Source organism: Chlorocebus sabaeus, chromosome 2 (assembly GCF_047675955.1).
Source record: "Chlorocebus sabaeus isolate Y175 chromosome 2, mChlSab1.0.hap1, whole genome shotgun sequence".
NCBI classification, from domain to species: Eukaryota; Metazoa; Chordata; class Mammalia; order Primates; family Cercopithecidae; genus Chlorocebus; species Chlorocebus sabaeus.
The window spans coordinates 41,960,483-41,988,053 of NC_132905.1; the positions used below are offsets into that span (position 1 = coordinate 41,960,483).

The 27,571-nt window shown below is 45.7% G+C and overlaps 1 protein-coding gene and 1 non-coding gene across 2 annotated transcripts; one reads left to right on the forward strand and one right to left on the reverse strand.

Moving 5' to 3' along the window:
• On the reverse strand, positions 1–27,571 carry LOC119618202 (adipocyte plasma membrane-associated protein). The gene is given in 10 exon segments (XM_073008151.1): positions 1–1,081; positions 5,898–6,090; positions 6,529–6,663; positions 7,199–7,373; positions 8,475–8,591; positions 10,961–11,055; positions 16,019–16,132; positions 18,840–18,921; positions 18,924–18,952; positions 27,431–27,571. Coding segments are annotated over 10 exon segments (1,245 nt in total). The 5' UTR covers positions 27,526–27,571; the 3' UTR covers positions 1–871.
• LOC119618634 (U6 spliceosomal RNA) lies at positions 11,488–11,594 on the forward strand. The gene has a single exon (XR_005235011.2). It is a non-coding gene; the product is annotated as a U6 spliceosomal RNA (small nuclear RNA).

A 27,571-nucleotide genomic window follows, 5' to 3' on the forward strand; every position in this document is an offset into this window, starting at 1 on the left:
TCAATTTATCATTATTTATTATCAAAATCATGACCAGTGTGTAGACATACTTGTGAAAATATACAGCAACTTGGGGCTTATAACACATGAGCAAAGATGACATTAACACGTGCACTGTTCACATCTTGGGGTCTAGAGGTCAACAACAAAGGTCATAGACAGGACGTCACTAAACAGACCCCTGCAGTAGGTCCCAAATTGCAGAAGCATCCAATTCCAGCATGGTCAGTGCGGAGATATTCACAGAAAGAAACCCAGCAAAGTCCTCTCTGAGCCGCTAGTCAACATGCTTTTCCTACACACTATGGAGAGCCCACGTCCCACACAACCCTTGAGAACACAGTTCCAAGTCTTGGCTTACATAGCTCTCACTGCTGGCCTCAACACCCTTGGGCCATGCTCCCTCTGCTCTTCCATTCCCACCCCAATAAAGGTATGACCGCATGTTAAAGAATAGTAAAGAAGGACTCTGAGGCCGCAGGACAGGGCCACAGCAGCAAACTTCCTGGGCAGTGTGTTACTGCTCCACCCACCTGAGCCCTGTTCCAAGTGCAAGGAGCTTCCCAAGTCCTAGAGAATGATTGTACTTAGAAAGCTTTGTTTGTTTTTTTTTTTAAGAGAAAATTGCTTCACATGAATTTATCTTCCCGGTGGCAGTTATGTTATGCTTCCCTCTAAACAGAAAGATGAGCCCAGATGGTGCCCGGGCATCCTCAAGGGATGAAGCAGCCATGCCCACCATCCCTCAGGGACTGACAAGTACATGTGGACACTTGAACCATGACTGTGTCCACAGCTCCTCCTGGACCAGGCCTGGTGCCTTAGTGTGAAGACTCCTGGCTTACATGGCAGGGGCAGCTATCTGGGAGGGCTAAACAGCCTGGAGGCTGAGTCTGCAGAGGAAGGGGGACCTGAAAGAGCCCAGGTACAGGTGCCCGTCGTGCTCATGCACCTTACTGACGTAGGCAGCCACCAGCCCGTCGGAATCATGCAGGCTTCTCCGGAAGGCACCGCTGTCGCTGAGTTCTAGGACGAGGCTGTACCGCGGCACAAACTTCATCACCGTCTCCTGACTAAAGAGCTAGAGGGAAGCACAGTGCAGGGAGAGTTCACTATCTGGCCAAGAATGCTGTGCACAGATCAACCGTGCCGCCCCCACCATCCAGGAAGGGTCTGACTCCTTTCCAAGACAGGGCAGCCCCACAGGGCAGTGCCCCACAGGACAGCTAACCCAGCTCCCACTCCCAGCCCCAGGGGCCCCAAAGCAGACCCCACCCCACCCCTGTCCCTGTGAAGATCAGGCCAAAGAGGCTCCCCAGCACAAGGACAGCAACATGAGCACATCTCTGGACGGCCTGGCTGAACTCAGAGAGACACATCACATCCAAGGCGGTCACAGCACTGGAGCCAAGGCTCAGAATGACCTCCACCCACCAGACAACAACCAGCACAGCTTCCCTGGAATACACAAGTCTTCTGTTTAGGTTTAAAACATTTCAAATAGGCAAGGTGCAAACGATGGAGATTTGAGAGCAGCTCATGTTCATAAAAAGGCGAGCAGATCCACAGACCACACAACATGGCTTCCAAAAGAGACAGCAAAATCCCATTGCTTTCATCAAAGCGGGGTGTGTAGATCCTGAAGGATGCCTCCAGGGACGGAGGCAAAAGAGCTTAGACCTAGACTGTGGTCACATGGGACTGTTGAAGAGTTTTAAGCAGAGAACAGATGGCGAGAGGCATGATTTCTGGCAGAGCAGAAGGACACCTGGTCGGAAATTATGACAAAGCACTCCTCTGCCTAAGACCAAGGAATGGAAATTAACAGACAGATTTCTAGCATTTAATACAAGCGGAAATACCCAAACAAGTGTCCAACGAATAATGTCTCCCAGTCACTGGAAATGTTCAAGCAGACAGACAAGTTGACTAGACGCTAGGTTTAACAGCGATAGATCAACTGCATTACAGCTCAAAAAACTCCCAAGGCTTCCCACTACCCACGAAATGCCACCTCCTGCTGTTCGGCCATGGATCCTTCCCGCTCTCCTCTCTTCTTCTTCTTCCTAAGAGATCTCATCTTCTCTTACTATTACAACTGGTCACTTTCCCAGAAATCTCTCAAATTGCCATCTCCATTTCCAACACCAGTGCTGTCTCTCACCGTCTGGGACCCATGTCTGCCTGGACTTTCTAATAGCACTTCAAGTTCGACAGCCTCCCCAGCTCCGGAGACAGGGCCAGGACCCCAGCCCTCCCTTGATCCCGGTCTCTCTGTGCCCTACAAGCCCAGCCACCAGTCTTGCCATCTGTTGTGTGTGTCCCTGGCCTGGGCCTTGCCCTGCCACCTCTCCCCAGTCACTGGGACAGCTTCCACACAGGCTCCCACAGCCAGAACTGCAAGCTGTTCTCCTTTCAGTAGCTGCAGTTCTCTTTAAAAACATTCTTTGTACTACATCACTCCCCTCCTAAACAACTCCATCAGGAGCATGGGGCTGAGCAGGGTACATGTGTGCAGGGGATGGCAGACCATGGTGACCCAGACCAGCCCACTCTGCTTGGGTAAGGAGGTGTCCCTTCAGGGCGGTGGCCTGGCACAGGCTGTCAGGGCCCACACGGGGTGAGGAGGTATCCCCACAGTGAGGCACAGATCAGGCTGTGACAGCCCATGCAAGTGAAGAGGTGTACTCCCAGGGACAGCGTGGTACAGGGATCACAGCCCTTGAGGGGAAAGGCAGCCTCCAGTACACGGTCAGGGAGGAAGGGGACAGCCAAGCATGGGGTGCTACAGCCCTGGATGGGGCCATGTGACAGGACACAGCAGCTACAGATTGGTCACACACAGAGAAAATGGTTGAACAGGTAAACCTAGGGAGGACAATGGGATCCAGGTTTCTCACTGTTAGAGAGGTACAAATAGGGGGAGAAATAAGGGGAGAAAACTTGGATCAGTCGGTGGTGTTGTCATGGTTTTCAATTTACAGATGACAGATGCAGGCATAAGCATGAGCGGTGTGTGTGTGATGTCTACGCATGCAGGCATGTGTGAGTACGTATCATGTGCTTGTACTCCCAGCGCTGTCCCTTGGGGACCTGGGAGCAGTGACACCCAAGGCGCGAGTACACTTAGCACCCAGATCTCCTCCACAGGCAACCAAGGCTCCTGGGAGAAATGGCCAATTGCAGAGCTGGAGCAGGGACAATACGAGAGGAACCTGGAACGACTCATGTGCTGGAAAGTGAGGAGCTAGCCCAGGACAACAGGACATGCCCAAAGGCCCAGAAGCCACACTGAAGGGGCTCCTCCTGGCCACAGATGGGTAATTTGAACATCAATATCAATGATGACTGTAACATAATCACCATTAAGAACATGGGAAACCATAAGATGGCACTGATGATCACTTACAGAAACTATCTCTCTGCGAGCGACTCAGTAATTAAACACGAAAGAACCACGTCAAGGTGGAGACACCTGGCATTCCTCGCCTGAATCAGGTGGCCGAAGTTGCCCCACCCCAACAGAGCAAACTGATACTGTGCCCTCATGACAGCCTCGTCAAGATGAGCACAGCTTCACGGCTGTACCACTACTGCCAGCGATACGAGACCAGAATCTCAACATGAAAAACCCTACTGGAGGGACATTCTGGGACACAGCTGACCTGTATGCTTCCAAAGGATCAAGGCCAAAACTTCAAACAAAAACGGGCTGAATATGCCCAGACTGAAGGAGATGAAACAGAGCTGACAGCTAAACACCACTTCTGATCCTGGGTTGGATCCTTTGTTATAAAGGACAACAGCGGGACAACTGGCGAAATCTGGATGGGGCCTGCAGACCAGACAGTCACAGGGGAGCTGTGGGCATCTCCTGGTTTCGACCGGTGGTAATGAGGAGAATGTGCCAAACACATGCTCAGGCATCTGCAATGAATGAGAGGACATCAGGCCAGCAGCTAACTCGAAAACAGTGCTGGGGAAAAAAATCCCTTGTACCCTCCATTTCCACAGCTTTGACACTGTCTCAAAATTAAAAAAAAAAAAAAAAAAAAAATCAGGCTGGGCATGGTGGCTCCCGGTTGTAATCCCAGCACTTTGGGAGGCCGAGGTGGGTGGATTACTCAAGGTCAGGCATTCGAGACCAGCCTGGCCAACACGGTGAAAACTCGTCTATACTAAAAATATAAAAATTAGCCGAGCGTAGTGGTGCATGCCTGTAGTCTCAGCTACTCAGGAGGCTGAGGCAGGAGAATCACTTGAGCCCAGGAGGCAGAGACTGCAGTGAGCCGAGATTGTGCCACTACACACCAGCCTGAGTGACAGAGCGAGACTCTGTCTCAAAAACAAAAAACAAAAAAATCTTCAATGACTTGGATTACATTTTGAATAAAACTGAACCTTCTTTCCAAGTCCATGGGGCTGTGGTTCTCCCTCTCACCCCTCCTCACCCAGCTGCAGGAAGATTCCGTGTTCCCTCATGCTTGCAGCCCCCTCCCTAACCATGCCCTCAATCAACGGTACGTCCTCACGCCTACATGTGCCAGGCACTGTTGCAGGTGTGGAGGATGACAAATGAACTACGCAGAAAAACACCTGCTCTGATGGTATGGATATTCTATTCAGGGGAAGAGACACAAACAACCACCACTAACACTACCCTAAGCTAAGAGCGCTATGTGCGGATTCTCACTAAACGTTCCCAGCACCTGATGTGGTGCTATTATTCTTTCCACTTTACAGACAGAGTACCTGAGGCAGAGAGTCCAAGTCTCTGGCCCAGGGTCCCACAGCTGGTCTGGCAGCCTCCAAAACCCCTGTGCTAGCCCACCTGCTATTCTGCCTCCCCCTATGTGCCAGCAGGAACAGATGATATCTCTGGAGCCAATAAGGCAAAGAGAAGGACAGATTTCTCAACAGATTAGGACTTCTCACACAGCAACCCACAGAACTCACATCACTGAAGACCGTGAGCCAGTCTGAGAATGTGCACGCAGCCCCCAGGAGGGGTTCAGGCACACAGCCCTGCAGTAGGACTCAGCAACTGCTGCCTGTCAGCCCCAGGACCGTAAGCTAGTATTTCCATATCAGTTCAAATATTCAGTATCAACTTCAAATACCTATTCAGCCTGTGAAATGGAGCTTGCTGGAAAAGCAGATCTCTATATTACACAAGCGCCCATGTCAGCAAGTGATCCCTCCACAGTGTAAACGTGCTGAGTTATGATGTGGGGTGCTGTGGGGTGCTTCATGGAAGCCACTGGGAAAACGGCAAGCTTTAAAGGCTGGGGTGAAGGGGCTGTTGGGTTGAAGGGGCTGTTGTGTTGAAGGGGCTGTTGTGTTGAAGGGGCTATGGCTGGCCATTGGTGGGGGTGGGTGACTTTTTTTTTTTAAAGGGAAAGATTTGGGTGTGGTGGGAGGTCAAAGGGCAGAACTCCATAGAGAAGGGTGCCTGGCAGTGAGGCTGCAAGAAGGCAGCAGACAGCAGGCGCGACGGCAGCTGTGGTGACTGGGTTACAGGGGTGGCCACACCTGCAGGTAGGGGAGGAAGGGGCACCTTCCGACTCTTTCCCTGAGGAGGCAGAGAGGAGGGCGGAGAGCAGAGAAGGCCTGGCACAGCCATGGCAGATGGAGGAGCGAGACTGACAGGCAGGCGGATGCCCACAGCCATGATGGTGAGGGTGGCAATCACAATACCCAGAAACAGGGAAACCAGAAGAACCAAAGGGTCCAAATGTTTAAATCTGCATTTCAGGATGAAGAATAAAATGTGTTTCTAAGTGTCATTCAGAGCTAAATACTACAAGCAGAATTAGATTTTTAAGCTATAAGGGTCAAAAAAATATGATTCCATTCACTTCCATTTTCTTTCTTGGAGTAACAGTTTTTATAGTTACCTTAAAAATCATCTTTTTGATCCAGGGTCTCTCAGATAAGAAATCCAGCATGGAAAACCCAGGGTTAGGGCGGATGGTTGACATGCCGACCCAGTACCCCCCAAAGCTGCTGGGCCGGATGTTGTCTGGAAATCCAGGCATGTCCTCCACAAACAGATCAGCCCCGCCCTTCATCAGGCCAGAAACATAGACTCTGAAAAATTCACCCAAGCAGACAGTGAGCCATAGCCCCTCAATTTAAGATAAAAATTTTAGCCAAGCACCAAACTGGTCTTGGTCCAACTATATATATGGAAAGTGCTCTATGTCCATCATGAACAAAGGCACAGCTGCTGAGAAGAAACCTTTGTGCACAGGGCCCAGCATGAATAGAGGGGAAGCAAGTCGGGGGATGACCAAGGCCCTGCCAGCAGGGGAATGGGGCCCGGGCTGCACCAGCTGGCCTTAAGACACTCCCAGACTACGACTCGCAATGGGAGAAAGAAAAGTGCACCCTTGAATTTTCTTTAACATGCCATGCAGAAGGTGCACTGCTGCCTCTGATTTCTGTCGATCCCATTTCCATGCCCACTCTACCCCGCCATGATGCGCTCTGGCCAGCAACTGACGGCTCAGCTAATCCCACACACACCTTCGTATCCTGGCCATGGTCGTTTCTGCCACCAGGACAAAGTCCTCTGCAGGAGACAGCTGGACTCCATTCGGGAACTGCAGCTGGTCCAGTAACACTTTTACTTCCCTGGTCACAGTATCGTACTCCAGCAGGCTGTGGAACACCAAAAGCAGAGGGTTATGCGGGAGAATCCCTGGCTCCCACTCTGGGCCTTCAGGGCATGGGCCTGCAGAAGGTGACTCCACCTCAACCTGAAACATCAGGCCCTGGGTCCCCTGCTCAAACTTGATTCAAGGCTGGCCCCTGGGGGCCCTTCCCCATCCAGAGCAGATCCAGTGTCCCCTCCAGAGAATCCCAAGTTCTCTTGCTGACCTGGGAGCCGGACAGGAGTCTCCCCCAGAGAGGCAACTCAAAGCCCTGGCCTGCCTCCAGGGTTTCTCCTGACTGCCTAGACTTGCACCCTCAGATGGACTGGCCTGTTTTATTTCCTCAGAGAAAACGAAAGCACCTTGTTTCATTCTGTGACATCCATCACCTGCCTCCAGAAGCCACAAAGGTCCTGTACTAGAAGCTGAAATATGATGCTGGAAATACTCCCTTGGTCCCTAGAAGTAACAGGCTCTGCTGAAGCAGCTGGCCTGGCTGGTGAACTCAACAAATGGGAGACCTGGAGCAAGGCCGTGATCACCGCCCGTCATCTGTGCCCTCCATCACCAGAAGCAGGTAGTCTCGTCTTTGCCATTTGCTGCTAGAATCAGTGAAATAAATCTTCCTCCCATCCTGAGTGACCGTAAGATCATTCACAAAGGACATTTTCTTCCCCTCAATGGGTGTCTCGGAGGACAGCAGCAGTTTTACTTCACCTGAAGTTTCAAAAGAAAGAAAAAGATTGACTTGAACTAGGAACTTTCTTTTCAACAATTTCAAAATATTAACCAGCCTGATTTAAAAAGAAAAACTGAAACTTCTCCATGTCATATGTCAGAAGATTCATTCCTTCTTATAGTAAAAACAGTATTAGGTATTAAATGATTTTTTTTTAGACTAACTTCATTAAAGGCAGAATCTTTTCTATAAAGATGAGGAATTCTTTCTTCTAGGTCAATTGACCTGGAAGGTCAACTGACTTGATAACATATATTGCAAGTGTTAGGCAGGCTGTAGTTCTATTTGAGAAAAATATGACATAGTCTACTCATCTGCTTTTAGAAAAAAAAAGCAGTAGTATAAGTTCTGAAAAATAATAGAAAGAACATGGACTGAGTGCTAAGCACTCTTGAGGTGTGACCGCCTTTAAACCTTCACAACAATCCCACGGGCAGGGCTACTATGACCCCAATTTGATGAGGAAGCTGCACACAGAGCAGTCAAGGGACCTGCAGTCACAGCTGGTGGCCAGCAGAGTGGAACAGCCCCAAGCAGCTGGGCTGCAGGGCCTATATTCGGGCCCCCATGCACTGCACAAGACAATAGACTCCTTCCCAGCAGGAACCTCCACTGAGACACACAGCACATATTACAGTCTGGTCAAGGGGACTCATGAGCAGTCAGGGGAAAGAAGAGGAGGAACTACAGGAGAAAACAGAAAGGCAGAGACAAAGGGGAGGGCCACAGAGAAGAAAAAGAGAGAAAACAAATAGACAAGATGCAGAGAGACACACAGAAAAATAAAGACAGAAAGAGGTCTAACTTCCTCAAAGTAAGACCTTTTGAGACCCTGTGGCTAAAATATAAATGCTTGGAGGAAATTAGGGTATGGACCAAATGCAATCATGGGTAGGGAGTTTTCTGGTGTTTAAAACTAGCTGACTTTTGCAGGCAATGCTTTCAGTACTGTTCAGTGAATAAGAAATATCAGAGTCTTTAGCAGACTGTTGTTAACAAATCCTATTAAGTCTATACATACATATACTATTTAAAAGATCTAAAATCATCATAGAAGGAAACAATACATTATCACATACGTTTCCAGGGATTTACTTCAAATAGTCCCTTGTATGCGTCAGCCACAAAGAGAGTCCCATTGGGCCCTGAACGGATACCCAGGGGTCTCCCACACACAGGCTCATCATCTCGGGTTTCTAGAAAAACAAACAGACGGGGATTGGTAGCTGGTCCCAGATTCTACCAATGCTGTCCTCAGTATCCAAGTATCTCATCCATCCTTTCCCATACAACACGCTGTACAAGACTATGGCATTAGAGCTAGAACTGCCCTGCAGGTGCTCACTGCACTGCAAGTGCTTACTGTAAGGTGTTCATTGTGGGGTGCTCACTGAGATGCTTATTGCAGGGTGCTTACTGCAGGTGCTTATTGCAGGGTGTTCACTGTGGGGTGTTCAGTGCAAGTGCTTATTGCAGGGTGCTTACTGCAGGTGCTTATTGCAAGATGTTCATGTGGAGTGCTCACTGAAGGTGCTTATTGCAGGGTACTTACTGCAGGTGCTTATTGCAGGGTGTTCACGTAGAGTACTCACTGCAGGTGCTTATTGCAGGGTGTTCACTGTGAGGTGCTCACTGCAGGTGCCTATTGCAGGGTGTTCACTGTGGGGTACTTACTGCAGGTGCTTATTGCAGGGTGTTCACTGTGGGGTGCTCACTGCAGGTGGTTACTGCAGGGTGTTCACTGTGGGGTGCTCACTGCAGGTACTTATCACAAGATGTTCACTGTGGGGTGCTCACTGAAAGTGGTTATTGCAGGGTGTTCACTGTGGGGTGCTCTCTGCAGGTGCTTATCGCAAGGTATTCACTGTGGGGTGCTCCCTGATGGTGCTTACTGCATGGTATTCATGTGGGGTGCTCACTGCAGGTACTTATTGCAGGGTGTTCACTGTGGGGTGTTCAGTGCAAGTGCTTATTGCAGGGTGCTTACTGCAGGTGCTTATTGCAAGATGTTCATGTGGAGTGCTCACTGAAGGTGCTTATCGCAGCGTACTTACTGCAGGTGCTTATTGCAGGGTGTTCACTGTGGGGTGCTCACTGCAGTTGGTTACTGCAGGGTGTTCACTGTGGGGTGCTCACTGCAGGTACTTATCGCAAGCTGTTCACTGTGGGGTGCTCACTGAAGGTGGTTATTGCAGGGTATTCACTGTGGGGTGCTCTCTGCAGGTGCTTATTGCAAAGTGTTCACTGTGGGGTGCTCCCTGACGGTGCGTACTGCAGGGTATTCATGTGGGGTGCTCACTGCAGGTACTTATTGCAGGGTGTTCACTGTGGGGTGCTCACTGCAGGGGCTTATTGCAGGGTATTCACTGTGGGGTGCTCACTGTAGGTGGTTATTGCAGGGTGTTCACTGTGGGGTACTCCCTGCAGGTGCTTATTGCAAGGTGTTCACTGTGGGGTGCTCCCTGAAGGTGCTTACTACAGGGTATTCATGTGGGGTGCTCACTGCAGGTGCTTATTGCAGGGTGTTCACTGTAGGGTGTTCACTGCAGGTGGTTACTGCAGGGTGCTCAATACAGGTGCTTTTGCGGGGCATTAACTGTGGGGTGCTCACTGCAAGTACCGCTGCAGGTGTTCACCATAGGTGTTCACTGTAGGTGCTTACTGCAGGGTGTTCACTGTGGGCTGCTCACTGCAGGTGCTTATTGTAGGGTGCTCACCATGGGTGCTCACTCCAGGTGCTACTGTAGGTGCTCACCATGGATGCTCACAGCAAATGCTTATTGCAGGGTGTTCACTGGGGGATGCTCACTGCAGGGTGCTTACTGCCAAAATGGCATGGAAAAAGGTAGGTTAAAGAACTGATGTAGAGTATAATTCCATCATATGTGTGGGTGTGGATGTCTACGAACAAAAAGATGTCTGAAAAGTAAACCACTAAAATGTTCATAATAATTACATCTGAAAAGACCAAGGTGATTTTTATTTTCTCCTTTGTACCTTTGTGTTGTTTGTGTTTATTAAAATGCATCATTTTAATAAAACATTCCAGCTATTAAAAAATGGTAACCATTAGGTCTACAGACTATCAGTTTTAAACAGTGAGTCTACTACTCTAGTTTTCCAAAATTTGAATGACTTAAGGGTATTCTCACAGGGCTGAAATTCCTGAGACCAAGGCAGAATAACACTTACACATCCGAGTAATGACAAGGCCACCTGCTTTTCCACAGCAGCACTGTGATAACACCTATTAGCCTCTGAAGTACTGCAAAGGTAAACAGGGACCCCAGTAAAACGGTGAGGGGCGAGGCCCACGCAGTACCAAGCAGGGGCCACGGCCACTGCCCAGCTGCAAAATGGGGACTGCAGGTGACCATCAGGCACCATGAGGCCCAAGGACCACCAGGGAAATGAAGAGCTCATGGTGACGTCATGTTCCATCTACTAGATGGTCAGAGGTTCTTTTTCTCCTACAGGCATTCTAGGGAAAAGCAGTTCCACACAGTGATCCGACATCTTTCTGAAAGACTGGAAGAGATACGTCAGGGGATTATCACCAACTTACCGCACGGACCCGAACCAAACCGGGCAATGGTCTCTATTTCACCATTTTCAAGTTTTACAACCCGGCCATCTGCTGTCCCAGTAAACATCACATCTGTTTAAACACACAAAAAGGAGGAAGAGCAATGTTAGCCTAAGAACTGTGACTAAGCCACCTTCTCCTATAAGAGGGCTTGTTTATGTGTTCCCCCTGCCCCTCTAGAGGAAATGCCAATTCTGAAGACGAAAGAGAAGCAATTTGTGGGAATACAAAAATTCCTTAAAACTTACAGCGATAAAACTGCGGGGGCCTAGGGAAGCAGCCTGTGGGTGTGAACCGGACTCAAGAGCAAGGGTGCAGCAGACACCCGTCAGTGATGAGAACTGTGAGGATTTTCTCCAGTCCTGAAGCACTCAAGCTGACACTCAGTACTTAGGGGCATGAGTTTATATTCACCTCACATCAGTGTCTGCTACTGATATTGATTATATCCAACTAAAGGGGAAGAGCTGCCAGAAATCCTTTAGGAGAAAATTATAGCACATGAAGCGCTTACTTCAGCAGCACATATACTAAAATTAGAATGATACAGAGAAGATCAGCACGCCCCTTGAGCAACGATGATACACAAATTCTTAAAACATTCCATAGTTTTCAAATGTATATAGTAAACTCAAGGGTAACCACTATAAAAAGTAAAAAAAAAGAAGTATAACTGATACGCTAACAAAGAAGAGAAAATGGAATCATATAAAATACTCAGTTTAAAACTACAAAAGACAAAAAGAGAGTAGAATGCAAAAACAGAAACAAGAATAAGGGCAAAGAATAGAAAACAGTAACAAATATGGTAGCTATTAATCCAATATATCAATAATCGCTTTAAACATAAATGGTCTAAATACACCAAATAAAAGAGAGACATTATTCAAAAAACAAGACCCAACTCTATGTTGTATACAAGAAACCCACTTTAAATATAAAGACATATATAGATTAAAAGTGAAGGGATGAAGAAAGTATATCATGTTAACACTAACCAAAAGCAAGCCAGAGTAGCTGTATTAAATTCAGACACAGAAGACTTCACACCAAGGAAAGTTATCAGGGATAAAGAGGAGCACCACACAATGACAAAGGGGTCAATTCCTCAAAAAGACATAAGAACTTTAATGTGTATATGCTTCACAACAGAGCACCAATATGTGAGGCAAAAACCAATGAAACTGCAAGGAGAAACAGAATCCACTATCACAGAGACTTCAACAATCGAAACAAGAATAATCACATGATCATATTAACAGATACAGAAAAAAGCATCTAGTAACATCCAACACCCATTCACGATTAAAAGCTCTCAGCAAGCTGGGAGTAGAGGAAAACTTTCTTAACTTGATCAAGAACATCTATAAAAAAATCTACATAAAACATCATACTTATGGATGACAAACTAGAAGCTTTCCTGCTAAGATCAAGAACAAGGCAAAGATGCCCCTGTCACTACTCCTTTTCACTATCACACTGGAAGACCTAGCTAATGCAATAAGACATGAAAAGGAAACAAAAGGTACACAGATTGAGAAGAAAGAAATAAAACTCTCTTTGTTTGCAAGTGACATAATTGTCTAAGTAGAAAATCTGAAAGAACCAACAACAAACCCTTCTGGAACTAAGCAACTATAGCAAGGTTGCAGGATATTGCAAGATATTGACTTACCTTCCTTTATACTAACAATGAACAAATGGAATTTGGAATTGAAAACACAACACTATGTACATTAGCATCCAAAAGAATGGCATGCTTAAGTATAAATATAACATAATATGCACAAGGTCTGTATGAGGAAAACTACAAAATTCTGATGAAAGAAATCAAAGAACTAAATAAATGGAGAGATATTCCATGTTCATGGATAGGAAGACTTAATACTGTCAAGATGTCAGTTTTTCCCAACCTTAATCTATAGATTCAATGTAATCCAATCAAAATGCCAGCAAGTTATTTTGCAGATACAGATGAATTAATCCTAAAGTTAATATGGAGAGGGCAGAGACCCAAAATATCCAACACAATATTGAAGGAAAAGAATAAAGTCAGAGGACTGAAACTACTCAACTTCAAGATTCACTATAAAGCTACAGTAATCAAGACAATGTCGTATTAGCAAAAGAATAGAAAAATAAATCAATGGAACATATAAAACTTTTATCCCAGAGACAGACCCACATAAATATAATCAACTGATCTTTTGACAAAGGAGTAAACGCAATACATAATGGAGAAAAGACAGCATTTTCCACAAATGGTGCTGGAACAAATTTGTTTGCATCCACAGGCAAACAAATCTAGACACAGATCTTATACCCTTCACAAAAATGGAATTCAAATTGGATCACAGACCTAAATGTAAAATACAAAACAAATTCCTAGAAGATAACATAGGAGAAAATCTAGGTCACCTGGGGTATGATGATGAATTTTTAGATATAACACCAAGGTGAGATACATGAAGAAATAAAAAGCGAAACTTCATTAAAATTAAAAATTCTTGCTCTGCAGAAGATACTGTCAAAAGAATGAGAAGCCACAGACTGGGAGAAAATATTTGCAAATGACATGTCTGATAAAGAACTATTATCCAAAATACACAAACAACTCTTAAAACTCAACAATAAGAAAATGAACAACCCAATTACAAAAATGGGCAAAAGGCCTGAACAGACACATCACCAAAGAAGATACACAGATGGCAGTTAAGCATATGAAGATATTCCACATCAAATATCATCAGAGAAATGCAAACTAAAACAACGAGATACCACTACACGCCTATTAAAAGGGCCACAATCCAAAACACTGACACCACCAAATGCTGGCAAGGACATGGAGCATCAGGAACTCTAATTGTTAATGGGAAGGCAAATGGTACAGCCACTTTGGAAACGCTTGGTGGTTTCTTACAAAACTTAACTCTTACCACACAATCCAGCAATTATGCTTTTCAGTATTTACCCAAATGAGCTGAAAACTCAGGTCCACACAAAAACCTGCCCACAGATGTTTGTTCCAGCCTTATTCATAACTGGCAAAACTTAGCAGCAACCAAGATGTATTTTAGTAGGTAACTAAACTGTGGCACAGTCATACAATGGAATATTATTCAGTGCTAAAAAGAAATGAGCTATCAAGCCATGGAAAGACATGGAGGAACTTTAAATAAATGCATACTACTAAGTGAAAGATGCCAATCTGGAAAGGCTACATACTGTATGAGTCCAACTACATAACATTCTGGAAAAGGCAAAACTATGGAGATGGCAAAAAGATCAGTGGTTGTCATGGGTTAAAATTGGAGGATGGGATGAACAGGCAGAGCAGAGAGGATTTTCAGGGCAGTGAAAACACCCTGTATGATACCATAATGGTGGATACATGGCATTTGTCCAAACCCATAGAATGTATAAAATCAAGAGTGAACCCTACTGTAAACTACAGACTCGGAGTAATAATGACATATTGATGTGGGTACATCAGTTGTAACAAACGTGCCACTGTGGTGGGGGATGTTGATCATGTGGGAGGCTGTGCATGGCATGTGTGCAGAAAAAGCATTTGATGAAATGCAACACCCAATCATAATAAAAACTCTTTTTCAGAAAATCTCTGTACCTTCTGCTCAATTTTGCTGTGAATCTAAAACTGCTCTTAAAAATAAATCCTGCTATAACTGGTGATTGCTCTCTCCCAGCACTCCCCAGAGTTAGCACCTCCCTCCACTGTCAGCAACCTGCCAGCCAGCCCCCAGGGCAGCTTCCAAATGAGGTGGCAGAGATAGCAGTGGCAGGTCCCTGGGCGCCTCCCAGGGGCTCACACCCACCAGAAAGGACCCCACTGTGCCTGGCCAAGAAATATCACCAGCTCACCAAAGAAACAGAAAAAGCTGGGACCTGGTGACAAAGTACAACGAGAAGTAAGCCCAATGAAAAGGAAAAAGGCAGGAAAGTGCTCTCTTGGGGAGGTAAGATCATTGGTTTGCACTTCAACTGCTGTTAAGTTTCAGTTTTAAATAGCAATATTTGATTTTTCACCAAAAAAAGCTAAAGCTTATAAAATTTACACAAATAAATGCCAATGTCTTTTTAAGAGAAACGCAAAGTTCTATCATGATATTTACTTTTCTTGAAACAATTATGACTTTGACAGCCAAGAAAACAAACCAACTGCAGAAATGGACCAGTCCTTGGGGCCTGTGTGAAATAGCAGGGCCTGGGCAAAAGAAGCTGGTCAAACGTCACTGGAAGAGAGGCCACTGACCGGCCTTGAGAGCACAACAGAAGCACCCTGTGTGCACATCCACAGCCACCTACTGCCTGGAGAACAGAGTGTGTTTCGGAATAACAAGCGGCACTTCCAAAGAAGCTGCTCAGCAAGGCCGTACCAGATTAAGTTTTAAACTATCTGTGACTATCTGTGCCTTTCCAATACGAAACTTAATTCTCATTTTCACAAACAGAAAATGCCTTGCTCAAGGTTGCTAGAGATGCAAGTATTCGAACCAGATCCAATTCTAGCTCTGAGGTGTGGGCAAGTGTGATGCAGATGGTTATCCTTAAGTGTACCCATCAAAGTGAGCTTTCAAACAGACAGACAAAAAAACTGGAAATATTGAGAACCATTTGTCTTCACTTCACAGTGAAATCTATACAAAGCAAAGGGAACTAAGAAATGCTGTGCTGTCAAATACCTATTTAACTTTGATAAATAAACTAAACATCAGTATCTGTATTTGGCCTTTTTCCTTTTGCAACACTCTGAGCACAACAAAGTGCTCCACAGAGATGAACTGAAAACCACCAAGTGCTAAAACAGCATGCAACCTGCGCAGATGAGACCAGCAGAAAGAGCCACTAGGCACTAGGGCCTCCCACGTGGTGTCTGGGGTCCAAGCCCCATGTCCACAGCTAAGAAGGATGTGCAGGGCCCCAGTCCAGGGGCAGAGTGCCACTGCAGCTGCTCCCACAGAACCCACCCCCTCAGACAACAGACAGCCTGGAAGGGCCCCCAGCTCAGACTTAGCCCCGATATCTGCTATGGACTCCGGTCCAATAAGCTGATTTTCAAACAGCCTTTCTGCCTGTCGCAACTTTGTATTTGGATGCAGAACGCCAAGCAAGAGCGGGGGTTCTTTGAAGCTGCAAAATAATGCAGTTCCAGAGATTTGTCCATAAATACACATGTGAAGAAAACCTGTACCAAGCACCTACTCTTGGTTCTTTGATAAAGATGGCACTTTCTAACAACATCCTCAGTTGCCAGAAATAGAAGGGTTAAGAAAAAACTGTTCCAGCATATCAGAAAATGTCACGGTCAAAAGAAATATAAAAATATAAATGTGCTAGTGCAAGGCCTTCAGCAGTCCTGTTACCTGAGAACATCCTGGGGCCTGCGCCCACCCACCCTCCAGCCTCCCCAGCTCCCCACCCCCATCCAATGCCTCAGGGCAGCTGGACCTCCTCACCCCTGTGACTCACACAGCCCTATAGCCACCGCAGTCCACCTAGGGTGGTGGGGGGCAGTGCCCACGTTTCACACCTGATGGCCCGGCCTCATGCTTCACAGAGAAGACCAAATCCATTCTCCAAAATGCTGCTCTATTATTTTATTTATTTTTTTTTTTACCATAAATTTGACTTTAACTGATATTTTTTCAGTGACTGGAAACATCCATATCCTTCTATGAAAAATAAACTTTTTGTTCCCTTCTGGAGAGAAACCATGTCCTTCCACAGAGTGACTGTGGGCTGAGAGGGCTGCAGCTGAGTCGATATCCAGTGGGATGGCAAGCATGGGGCACAGGCTGTGTCATGGCCCGTGTACCTGTGTGAGACACACCAAGCTCTGTCACGTAACAGGCTTCTGCTTCTGCTCTGTATTTTGGGGCCTATCTTCCTGTTTTTGAGTGTGCCATTCTGAAAGCTGAGCCCAGGAGAGAGGTCCCTGTTGGCTGTGACAGTTCCACTGCCATTCTGAAAGCTGAGCCCAGGAGAGAGGTCCCTGTTGGATGCGACGGTTCCACTGCCAAAAGTTGAGCCCAGGAGAGAGGTCCCTGTTGGCTGTGACAGTTCCACTGCCATTCCGAAAGCTGAGCCCAGGAGAGAGGTCTCTGTTGGCTGCGACGGTTCCACTGCCATTCTGAAAGCTGAGCCCAGGAGAGAGGTCTCTGTTGGCTGTAATGGTTCCACTGCCATTCCGAAAGCTGAGCCCAGGAGAGAGGTCCCTGTTGGCTGCGATGGTTCCACTGCCATAAGCTGAGCCCAGGAGAGAGGTCCCTGTTGGCTGTGATGGTTCCACTGCCATTCCGAAAGCTGAGCCCAGGAGAGAGGCCCCTCTTGGCTACGATGGTTCCACTGCTTCTCTTCCTTTCCTTCCTCATCAGGCTCTTCTACTCAACAATCATAACTCACTTTGTACAAACAACTTGCAATCCCCAGTGGGCCCTGCTTCCTTTCAGTGTCTGGCCAGGGCTACATAACCCATCCCAGTGCATTTCTTCACCACTCTTTCCACATATACATTCATCTTTCCTGAGATCAAAGGTCTGCAATCACTGAGGCTCCAACCTCTCTCTCCAACTCAAAACTCAACCTCAGCCTCCTTTTCCAAGGCCGGCCCCCCAACACAAGCTTCTAATCCCCAACTGCAGATACAGTTCACTCCCCCACCTTAGCCAACTGGACTATCTAAGAAGGCCCATGTCACTTTCTCTTTGGGTAGAATGAGCCATCCTGCTCTGTTGAGAAGGGTTAGAGAGAAGCCCCTCCCTCAACACATCAGGGGACCACCCGCCACCCGCCCGACGCCCCTCCTTTGGAGACAGGATGTCCTCAGGCCTGGCTCAGGCAGAAAAATGCATCTGAGGATCCACTAGCACACTAGGAATTACAGAGCTGACATTCCTGGGGCTGACTAGAGTCCCCAGTCCTTCACCCATTCTCAATCCTAATGAGCAAATTGTGTGTTTACAGCACCTTGTGCCTTCACTATTCTAAATCCAACAACAAAAAGTTCACTCAGCTACACATGTCAATCTAAGGTCAGAACCGTGTCCTCTACATTCTTAGTGAATTGGATCCAATATAAAGCCTTAATTTTTACGGATAAAACACTATTCAGTTAGTATGTTATATTCACTCTTTAACTAGATATGATTCTTATCTGAAGTTTTTCAAGCCTTACATGGACTAACTCATTTACAATAAGTTTCAGATGGCTTCACCCCATTAGCAGTTGCAAGGGGAACCAGGAAATTACTGAATCAGACAGCACAACCCTCCTGCAACTAGGTCAACATGGAAGTCACAGATCGTCACATTGATGAGAGCCTGGCTCTGTACACTATAGTTATAAACACGAATCTATTTCAGGGGGCCCTACATATACAATACTTTTTTCAAATTATAATGGACTGCGTTACTCATAGATCTCTATTGGTGAAAGGTAACTCAGGAAAAAATGAACACTAATTATAGGTTTTATAGAAAATCAGTTACTTATAAAATTTAAATGAGGTAACTGAAGCTCCATTTATGTGTATTTTTGCTACTTGAAATGAATTATGGTTGACTGTCTCTAATGATTATTAAGCTTCTCTAATTTTGAATTTTTGTTTTTGGTTTACGCAGTTTTTTAAAAACAATGACAGGAAAAATACCATGCATATTTCCTGAGTAACATCTAACTCAGCATAAAAACCCAAGTACAAAAGAAATCACAAAACTGTGTTTCTCCTAACTTACCTTTCAGATCAGACTGATTTAATCACCCTCCTTTCCTTGGGAATTATTTCAGCCTATTACGTTTTGTCAAGCAACCCCTCCTGAGGACCGCGGGGCAGCCTACCTGAGAGGCTGTGGATCTATAGGAGATTCCAGCAGCATCATGGCTCCAAGCAGGGGAACAGTGAGAGAAACAGCCAGCATCAAGTCACTCGGAAAACTCTGCCGCTAAAGGAGCTGCCAGAAATAAAAGATACAAAAGCAATCAGCTGAGTCTCAGACAGTGACAAGGTTGGCCGGTCCGAAAGCCCTCCCGGCAGGAGCAGGGACACTCATCCAGTTTCTCCACTGCAAGGTGGCCGACCTCTGGCCTGTGATTAAACTTCAGCACTGTTTGCTAGGATTGGCAAACACACTTTTGTTGTTGTTGTTCTTTTTAATCTTCCAGCTTCCCCTGTGTGGGATACGTTGGATCAGTTACTTTCCAGATCTTGAATCCTCTAGCAGGGTTTTAAAGAAGGCAAACTCAAAGAACTGATGAACACAAAATGTCATGGGGAAAAAGAGTTCTAATGATGTAAATGATACACACTCATCCACAGAAAAGGCGGGTAATTCTCAAAATCTACGTATTTCCCGTGCATGGATTCAAAGCAGCAACACTCAGTACTGTGCAGCCCTAAGATTCTCACAGATAAAAGAGATAGCTAAATTCTTGAAGGAAATGGAAGCAGAATAACTTCCTGAGGATCCAATTCCCCCATCACTTTTCCTAACCTACTTTTAAGAAATCAAAAGGAAATCCCAGCTCTTCAACCTAAGAGAAGTCTGACAGATACTGACAGTTATCTACACAGGATCTATAAAATTATAATTCAAAGTCACCACTCCTAAACCCTTGGGAAGCTGTGAAAGCTTCCCTGGGAATCCTGGGTGAAGTTTTTGGACAAATGACCAGTAGTGCCTTAAATATCTCTGAACCAATCTTCAAATACAGTATTTCTCACCTGGCAAACAAGTGAAAACATTTGGCCTCTTCCTACTAATAAACCTCATAGGATCATTACTAGCTTACATGAATTGAACTCAAATATACTAAATGCTTGACATTAATATTAACTTAAAACAAAAAAAATCATGAGTTCCTAAGGTAGAATGTTTTTCTTCCATCAAAAAAATTAAAGTGTTGACAAAGAAAAAAGACTCACACTTAACAAAACAGACTTGATTTAAGGGGGCAGGGTATGATTTTTGACAGAAGTGTAGTCTTCTGCCACTTAGACGTGTTAAACTCTGTTCCGGATATGGTGTAGAAACATATAGGCCAAGTCCTCTTTCCCAACAACCGGCCAGGGAACTGCAGGCCAGTTTCTCCACTCCAAAACCCACAGTCTCCCCCAGTATGAAACGGGGTGTTGGGCAGGGTAACTTCCTGAACATGCATGATTTTAACAAACGAATAAAGCAGAAAAGAAAATAAATCCCTCTATTTCTACTGGGGTAGGTGGAAATAAGACAAACGAAAGACCAAGGAGAAGAAAAGGGAGCAGCTTTCACAAAGTGTTCCTCGTGTGGACAGCACCTCTGCAGAGCGCTGGGTTCTGCCACCAACCTGAGTGGGCAGGAAACAGAGTCTCCCCAGAGCCTCCAGAAACAAAGCCCTACTGACACCCTGATCTTAACACAGCGAGACCTGCCCAGGACTTCTGACCTACGCAACTATTATATAATAAATTTGTGTTGTTCAGGACACTCATTGTGTGGTAAATTGTTAATGGCAGCCATAAAAATTAACAGTTTTCTAATAAACTGGTTTCCAGCACCCTAGAAGTGGGGTGTTGCTGCAACAAATATCTAAAAAAATGTGGAAGTAGCTTTGGAATAGAGTTGTGGGTGAAGGAAGGAAGAATTTTGAGGAGCAGCACAGAAAAAGCCTAGACTTCCTTGAACACAGTAGCAAAACTATGGATGTTAAAAGACTCGGCTCGTGAGGTCTCAGAAGAGAGGAGCATAGCAGGAAAAAACCATCGCCTTGGAGAACACCTAACTGAGCACAAAGACTGTTGGCACTGTTGGGGAGGGTGCGGAAGGATGTCAGGAGCATGGGATTGGAAACTGGAGCAAAGTGGATCCTGTAACACAGTGGTAGAAAGCTTGGTTGAATCATGTCCTGCAGTTACGTGGAAAGCAGAGCTTCTAAACACTGAAACTGGACCCAGGTGAGGACATTTCCAAGCACAGTGATCAAGGCAAGGCCCGGTTTCTCCTGCGGTTTCCTCCTCCAGAGCAGAACAGGCCCGAGGGCAGTGTTAACCACTGCCTTCTTCCTTTGGCATTTCCCTTTGCTGATGAGAATTCTGTGTCTATTTTTCTTCTAATAATCTTCCAAAAATGAATTTTGTCCCTAACTTCCTCCTCTTCACTCGTAAGGGGTTCAGAGCTCACCCCGTACACCTGAGGCCAGGTAAAAATGCCACATAGACAGTCTTTACCCCTTTTATTGGGAAAGGAGGTGGTCCAGGCCGTACAAACCCAAACAAAATGCCACAGACCCAAGCAGGGAGAGGCCAAGAGAGCCCAAGTTCCTAGAAGAGGGCAGGTGAGAATGAAGTGAAAAGTCAGGTCAACCTCTCCCTCCCAGTCCTGTCTCCAAACCCCAGGACCAAATAATCTTCTTCTAATGTGACTGACTTACATCAGTCAAGGGTATAAGCACCACAGGCATAAAAATGTCTACAAAGCACAGAACTATGACTTGACACAATGGCAGGCTCAGGCAACCTGAGAGGTCTGCAGCAGGGAAAGGAGTAAGGGCCAGGAAAAGAGGAATGGCAAACAGTCAAAATGAGAGTGTGCCAAGAAATGTGCTTTACGTGGGCAACCAGATGGAACCAGGTCTCTCTCTCTTTCACAAATGAGGGAAGTGGGCAGGGAAAGGCTCAAACGGCTTTCCCACAGACAACGCAAGAGCTGAAAAAGCGAGAGCTGAAAAAGCGCGACTAAGAGCCAGATGTGACTCTATGACTGCAGTCACCATTAGAAGCGCTGCCTGCCAAGAGCAAGAGGAGGGAGGGGAGGATGCCCAGACCTAGAGCCCTCAGAGCTGGAGTTTGAAAGCTCTGTGAAAATTCATGGTGATTTGCCTATTCTAGGCATTTCACATAAGCAGAATTATACAATACGTGTCCTTTCATGACTAGCTTCTTTCATTCAGTGTGGTTTTCTAGGCCCATCTAAGTTGCAGTATGTATATGTACATGGTTCCTTTTACCAGTTGATTACATATGTATATACCACAATTTGCTGCCCACTTATCTGATTTTTTGTTTTTTAAATATAAAGACACAGTCTCAGTATGTCGACCAGGCTGGAGACTCCTGGGCTCAAGTGATCCCCCGTCTCAGTCTCCCAAAGTAGCTAGGACTACAGGTGTGCATCACACCTGGCTAATTATTTTACTTTTTGTAGAAAAAACATCTTGCTATGTTCTCCAGGCTGGTCTTGAACTCCTGGCCTCAGTCTTCGCACCTTAGCCTCCCAAAGCGCACCCTGAAATGAGTAGGCATGAGCAACCACGTCCAGCCCCACTCATCTGTTGAACATTTGTGTGGGAGGGGAAAATGAGAATGATTACTTAATCGGTACAAGGCAAACACCTTGCTTTTACGGGGTGATGAAGTAGTTTTGAAAGCAGAGAGACCTGGTGGTTGCCCAACACTGTGAATACACTAAATATCACTGAACTGTGCACTTTAAAATGGTTAATTGTATGTTATGCAAATTTCACTTCAACTAAAAAGAAAGGTGACAGTGACAAGAATGTTCTAAACTTAGATTGTGGTAATTACTGCAAAACTGGCCATTATACTAAAAATCACTGATTTGAACATTTTAAGTAGGTTAATTTTATGGTATGTGAATTACATCTCAATAAAGATGTTAAAAAAAAAAAAAATGTCAGTGACTCCACTATGCAAACTGCCACGCCAGTGGCTAGAACACTCGTAAACCCAAGTGATTTTCTTGAAGCGACCTAAAGTCTTCCAACACAACAGAAATGAAGTACTTGTAAAATAAAGCAGGGCTGGTTACAAGCAAATGACAGAAACGCTTCTGACAGTGTGAATCCCAAAGAGAGACAAGCACACGGAAAGGTGGATGGTGAAGATGTGTGGCTGCCAGCCCTGAGAGGTGCCCTCACTGCAGTCTGGTACTGAGTCCAACAGGGATGTTCCTGTCCTTAAAGGAAGCTGATGTCCTCACCCACCCCACTCCCAGTAGAGGAGAGTACCTCTAGGGAAGGTGCATTGTATTTTCACCTTATGACCCTCACCACAAACAGTAACAATCTGGCCAAAGCGCTACTTTGTTTGTCCTTGCCTAACCTGATTCTACCTAAGGCAGATCTTCCTCATCTGTCTTGACTCCAACATTGTGACCTCTACTTTACCACATTGCACTTACATTTTTAAAATCTTGATGTGGTAATCTGATTCAGAGCTGGTGGCACCCCATTTAAATATCTGCTTGCCCCTTCACACAATGAAGTCTCAATTATGTCCCAAACAAAAAGTCCAGCCAGGACTGAAAGCCACAGAGCTTACAGCCAGAAAGGAGGCCAAAAGTCCAGAGACAAAGATTTGTGTCCCAGTGCTGGGGGATCTAGCAGTAACACTCTCTTAAAGCTGGAGAAGAATTTAGAGGCCACTCAGGCAACTGTTCCCAAAGGCAGCCAACTTCTGGATGGGTTCCATCAAGATGACCTGGGCCAGAGATTCTGGTTTGGTAGGTGCAGGGCGGGCCTGCGAACTCTTTCATCCGTTGTTCCTCATGTGTAGCTGGACACCACTCACTCTATCCAGCTCCCTTCCCAGTCAAAACTTCACCAACATCTCCCCAACCTCACCCGATCAGCATCCAGCCTCCACTGGAACGTTCTGTGCTCACATAGTAGAAATACTAGCTTAAATTTAAACAAAACTCCTTGAGCAGCACTGTCCAATAGAACTTTCTGCAATGATGGAAATATAATAGCTACTAGCCATGTGTGCTTCCTGAGCACTTGAAATGGAGTTAGCTTGTTACATAAACGAGGTAAGCCCAGCTCCTGGACCCCTGCTCTGGGTGCCACACTTATTTTAGCCCAAGGTTCGTTAACTTTTTGGCAGGCCCTCGTCAGTGTTGCTTCCTGTAAATTCACAGTTAACTACAATTCTTCTGTCTTTTCTTGGTGTCTGCCTCCCTCTTACTCTTTTTTTAACTTAAATAAAGGACACTGTATCGATCCCTATCCATTTTCACTGACAAAGCACTGCAGGTTCCCAACCTGTGCTGACACATCCAGGAACGCTGGCAACTTATTTCCCAGGTGCAGTCTGAGAAATCAGTTTGTTTGCCCCAATCTCTCGGAAGAGCCTGGAGGGATGCCCATCTCCATGAGGACATCTGCACCCTGAAATTGCCTACACTCTCTAAAGGCAAGAGCACAACCACAGTGATGCAACAGGATTTGACAACTGCTGTTGGCTGGGCCGCGATTTACACAATCTTCTGTAGATTCACCAGCCAATTTGGCAGATTTTGAAGGGTATGCTCTAACTCTGCACACAGGACATCAGGGCCTTGGGTCCTGAACTGAAGTCCCAACAAGCAGACTCCAAGAGATCAAAATTTACCTGTGATTGTTGTGGAAAACCTGATAGCCCCAATTCCATGATATACCAGAATCTGAAGTGTCAAGGTGATCCCTGAAGCCTGAGAAAGTCAAATAGCATCAACTCATCTTTTTTAGTGACAGCATCTTGAATTTGCTCATTTTTCACAATCCTTTAAACTAGGGCTCCTAGATTCATCACTTTATCCTTGAAAAAAAATTAAGAAATCAAGAAACAAGTTTAAAAAGCTATCTGAAAATACACACCTGGGGCAAAGCTGAGACAAACACTCCAGCTGCCTGACTCCTCATGAACTCCTGAATGCCCATCTGTTTCTCCATACTTCCTCCCTTACTCTTCAGTCTTCAAGAGGAAAAAGGAAAATGGACCTAGCAAAGACTTTTAATTAAACTAAAATCCTTCAGTTTATTGTAAAAGCAGAATTATATGGAATTTAATGTACTGAAATATATTAAATCCTCAAGGTATTTATTCTGCATCCCTAAACAGTCATATACGGACATTACACAGTTCTCTTCCTAGATAGAACTGTGTTCCAAAGAGAAAGGAACAGTTCCACAGAATACAATTAAGTTTCTAAAGCATTTCGGGAAATCAATGTCAAATAATAATTATAAGCTTGCACTGGTATGTTAAAGTGCTTAGCTCATCTATGTACCACACTGAATAAAAGAATTTACCAATCAAATTCTCCATTATATCTTAAATACAGTAATTCAAGAGCTTTGGCATAAAATCTTATTTCCAAAGCATAATTTAAAAAATACACTTCTCAATCATTGTCCAGCTGCCGGTTCTATCCTTCTTCATTCATTTCTCTTTTGACTCTATTCTCTGTAACTTCATATAAACTAATTCGCACACACAGACCTCAATGATCTCATCGGCAAAACAAAGCAAACACCCACTTTTCACGCCAAGAGTTGGGAGACCAGCCAACGTATTGCTAGGGGTCCCTACCACTGCTAAAATCTATGTCTTAGTTCTGTCAGTTTAGTAACATGTCTTTCAAGGCTTCCTTTATTCTATTTAGTACATCTAAAGTGCTAAAGTTTATTCTAACAGTTTCGTATTTTTACTTCTGAATTTAGATTCCTTTACTTCACCCACTATACACAGGCTTTCCTGGCTTATGTTGAACCCTTGAGTTTTAAGGTAATCAAAATTACTATTACATGAACTACTAGAAATGACCACAAAAGAAATGAAAAATATAGGAGAGCTGCAGAAGAAAAATGAGAAAAACAGCTACATATTACAATAATAACCGCAGAAAGGAAGGGTGGTGACAAGACCTCACTTTGAAAGAGATCATTACAGATATACAGAAAAGGGATAAACAAACAAGGACAAACACAGGGAAACAGGAACAATGTTCATGGATAGGGAAGTCAAGGAAATAACTAAACATAAATGTAAAAGGCACACTGGAAAAGATCAAGCAGTAAAAGATGACTTTAGAATCAGATTTACTTAGTCATTAAGGAAAAAATCCCCACAGAGAACCTGAAAAAAACAATTAAGTCTACTGCTCTGCCCTAGGGCCAGAGGTGTGAGCCAGCAGACTTGAGAGATGGGACCACCTAACCAGTGCTCTCAGGGGCTGTATGCCCTGGTTTTCAACGCACTGCATCTAATGACAAACTCAGGCCACTGCTCTTTCATTTCTCAGGTAAAAATCACTTGTCTTCAAGATTTCCGTAGGAAAGTGTTGCCAATTCTTGCATGTCCATTCTAAATGGCTCCTCAACCATCAACAGATGATTAATTCACAGTAAGTAGGGTGACCAAATTGTCCCAGTTTGCCCAGGTTTAGCACTTAAAGTTCTACATCCTTGGAAACCCCAGTCCAGGGCAACCCAGGATGGTTGGTCAGGATATATGGGAGCATCTTCCCGATCTTTTCACTGGCCCAAGGTCAACTATCACCGCAAAGTCTTCTCTCTAAATTGCTTCTCTAGAGCCTAAATGCTCCTCCCTGCCATCGTTCTCCTTTAAATGTGTTCCTCTCATCATCAGTCAATAAACTCAGTCTACAGGGGCAAAAACTGCCTCTCATTCATATGTACCCCACCACCTCTCGGCACATTACTGAACAAATATTTCCAGTACTTCTATTAAATATAAGTCAATCTGTTCCACAGCTTCAAGCTTGGTCTATGGGGCCTCTTGATTCTCCCTGAAACTTAAAAGTTATGAAATTCAGGACACATAATTGAAAAGCGAATTTTAAGTATCTTACATTGAAATCTGTATTTGCGGATCATGATTCAGTTTTTAGCTAACAAAACATAGCATTCTTATATTCTAGAAGATGGTAGAGGAGGCTAAAGGACAAAACCTGGTATTTCTGAGGTGTCAACAACTACAGTTTCCTATGTTTCTCCATCCCTATCGGGAAAAACTGCAAGGCTGAATTCTCACAAAAATTGCCTACAATGTCACTTCTGTTCTCCACTCTTTCCAAGAACCGCGGTGAGGACTGGTCACGCAGCGTGAGGGGGGCAGGTGCAGAAGAGCAAGTGTAGAAGCCATCTCTTCGCCGGATAACGAGGCAGGACCCCAGCATCTCGTGGGACCTCCTCCCTTCGAGAAAGTGCGAGCGGGGGACCAGGAAGACGCAAGACACTGGCCAGGTAGCTGTGCCCAGGGGGATCAGATGAGCCAAAGGAATGACAGCGCGAGGGGAGCGAGGGAAAGGCGAGGAAGCAACCGCGCTGCAGGGTGGGGCAGGAGTGAGGGGAGGGAAGGCGCAAGAGCGGCGCGAGACGGTCTAGGGTCCCGGAGAGCCGAGGATAACGCCGCGACTGGGCGCTGGGTGCACCCGAACCTCAAAGACCTGGCAGGTACATCCGCCTTGTCGGAGTCTCCTTCCTCCTCGGAAAAATGAGTTTTTCTTGGGGATGACACGAGAGGGCTCGGACAAGGCGCTCTGCACCACATCCCCAGGTTACTATTACTGCCGTCGCCGCTGTCCAGGAGGATCGCCCTCCACTCCTCGCGGCCCGGCTCCAGCGCCCGGTCTGGGAGTCCGGCCTACCTGCCGTCCTTAGCCTCCGGGGCCTGGCCATCATCGTCCGTGACGACCTGCAGCCGCAGAGGCCGGCGCTGTCGCAGCCCGTCCGCCTCGCTCATGGTATGAGCGCCAGCCTGCCCAGCAGCCACCACCCCGCAGTGAGCA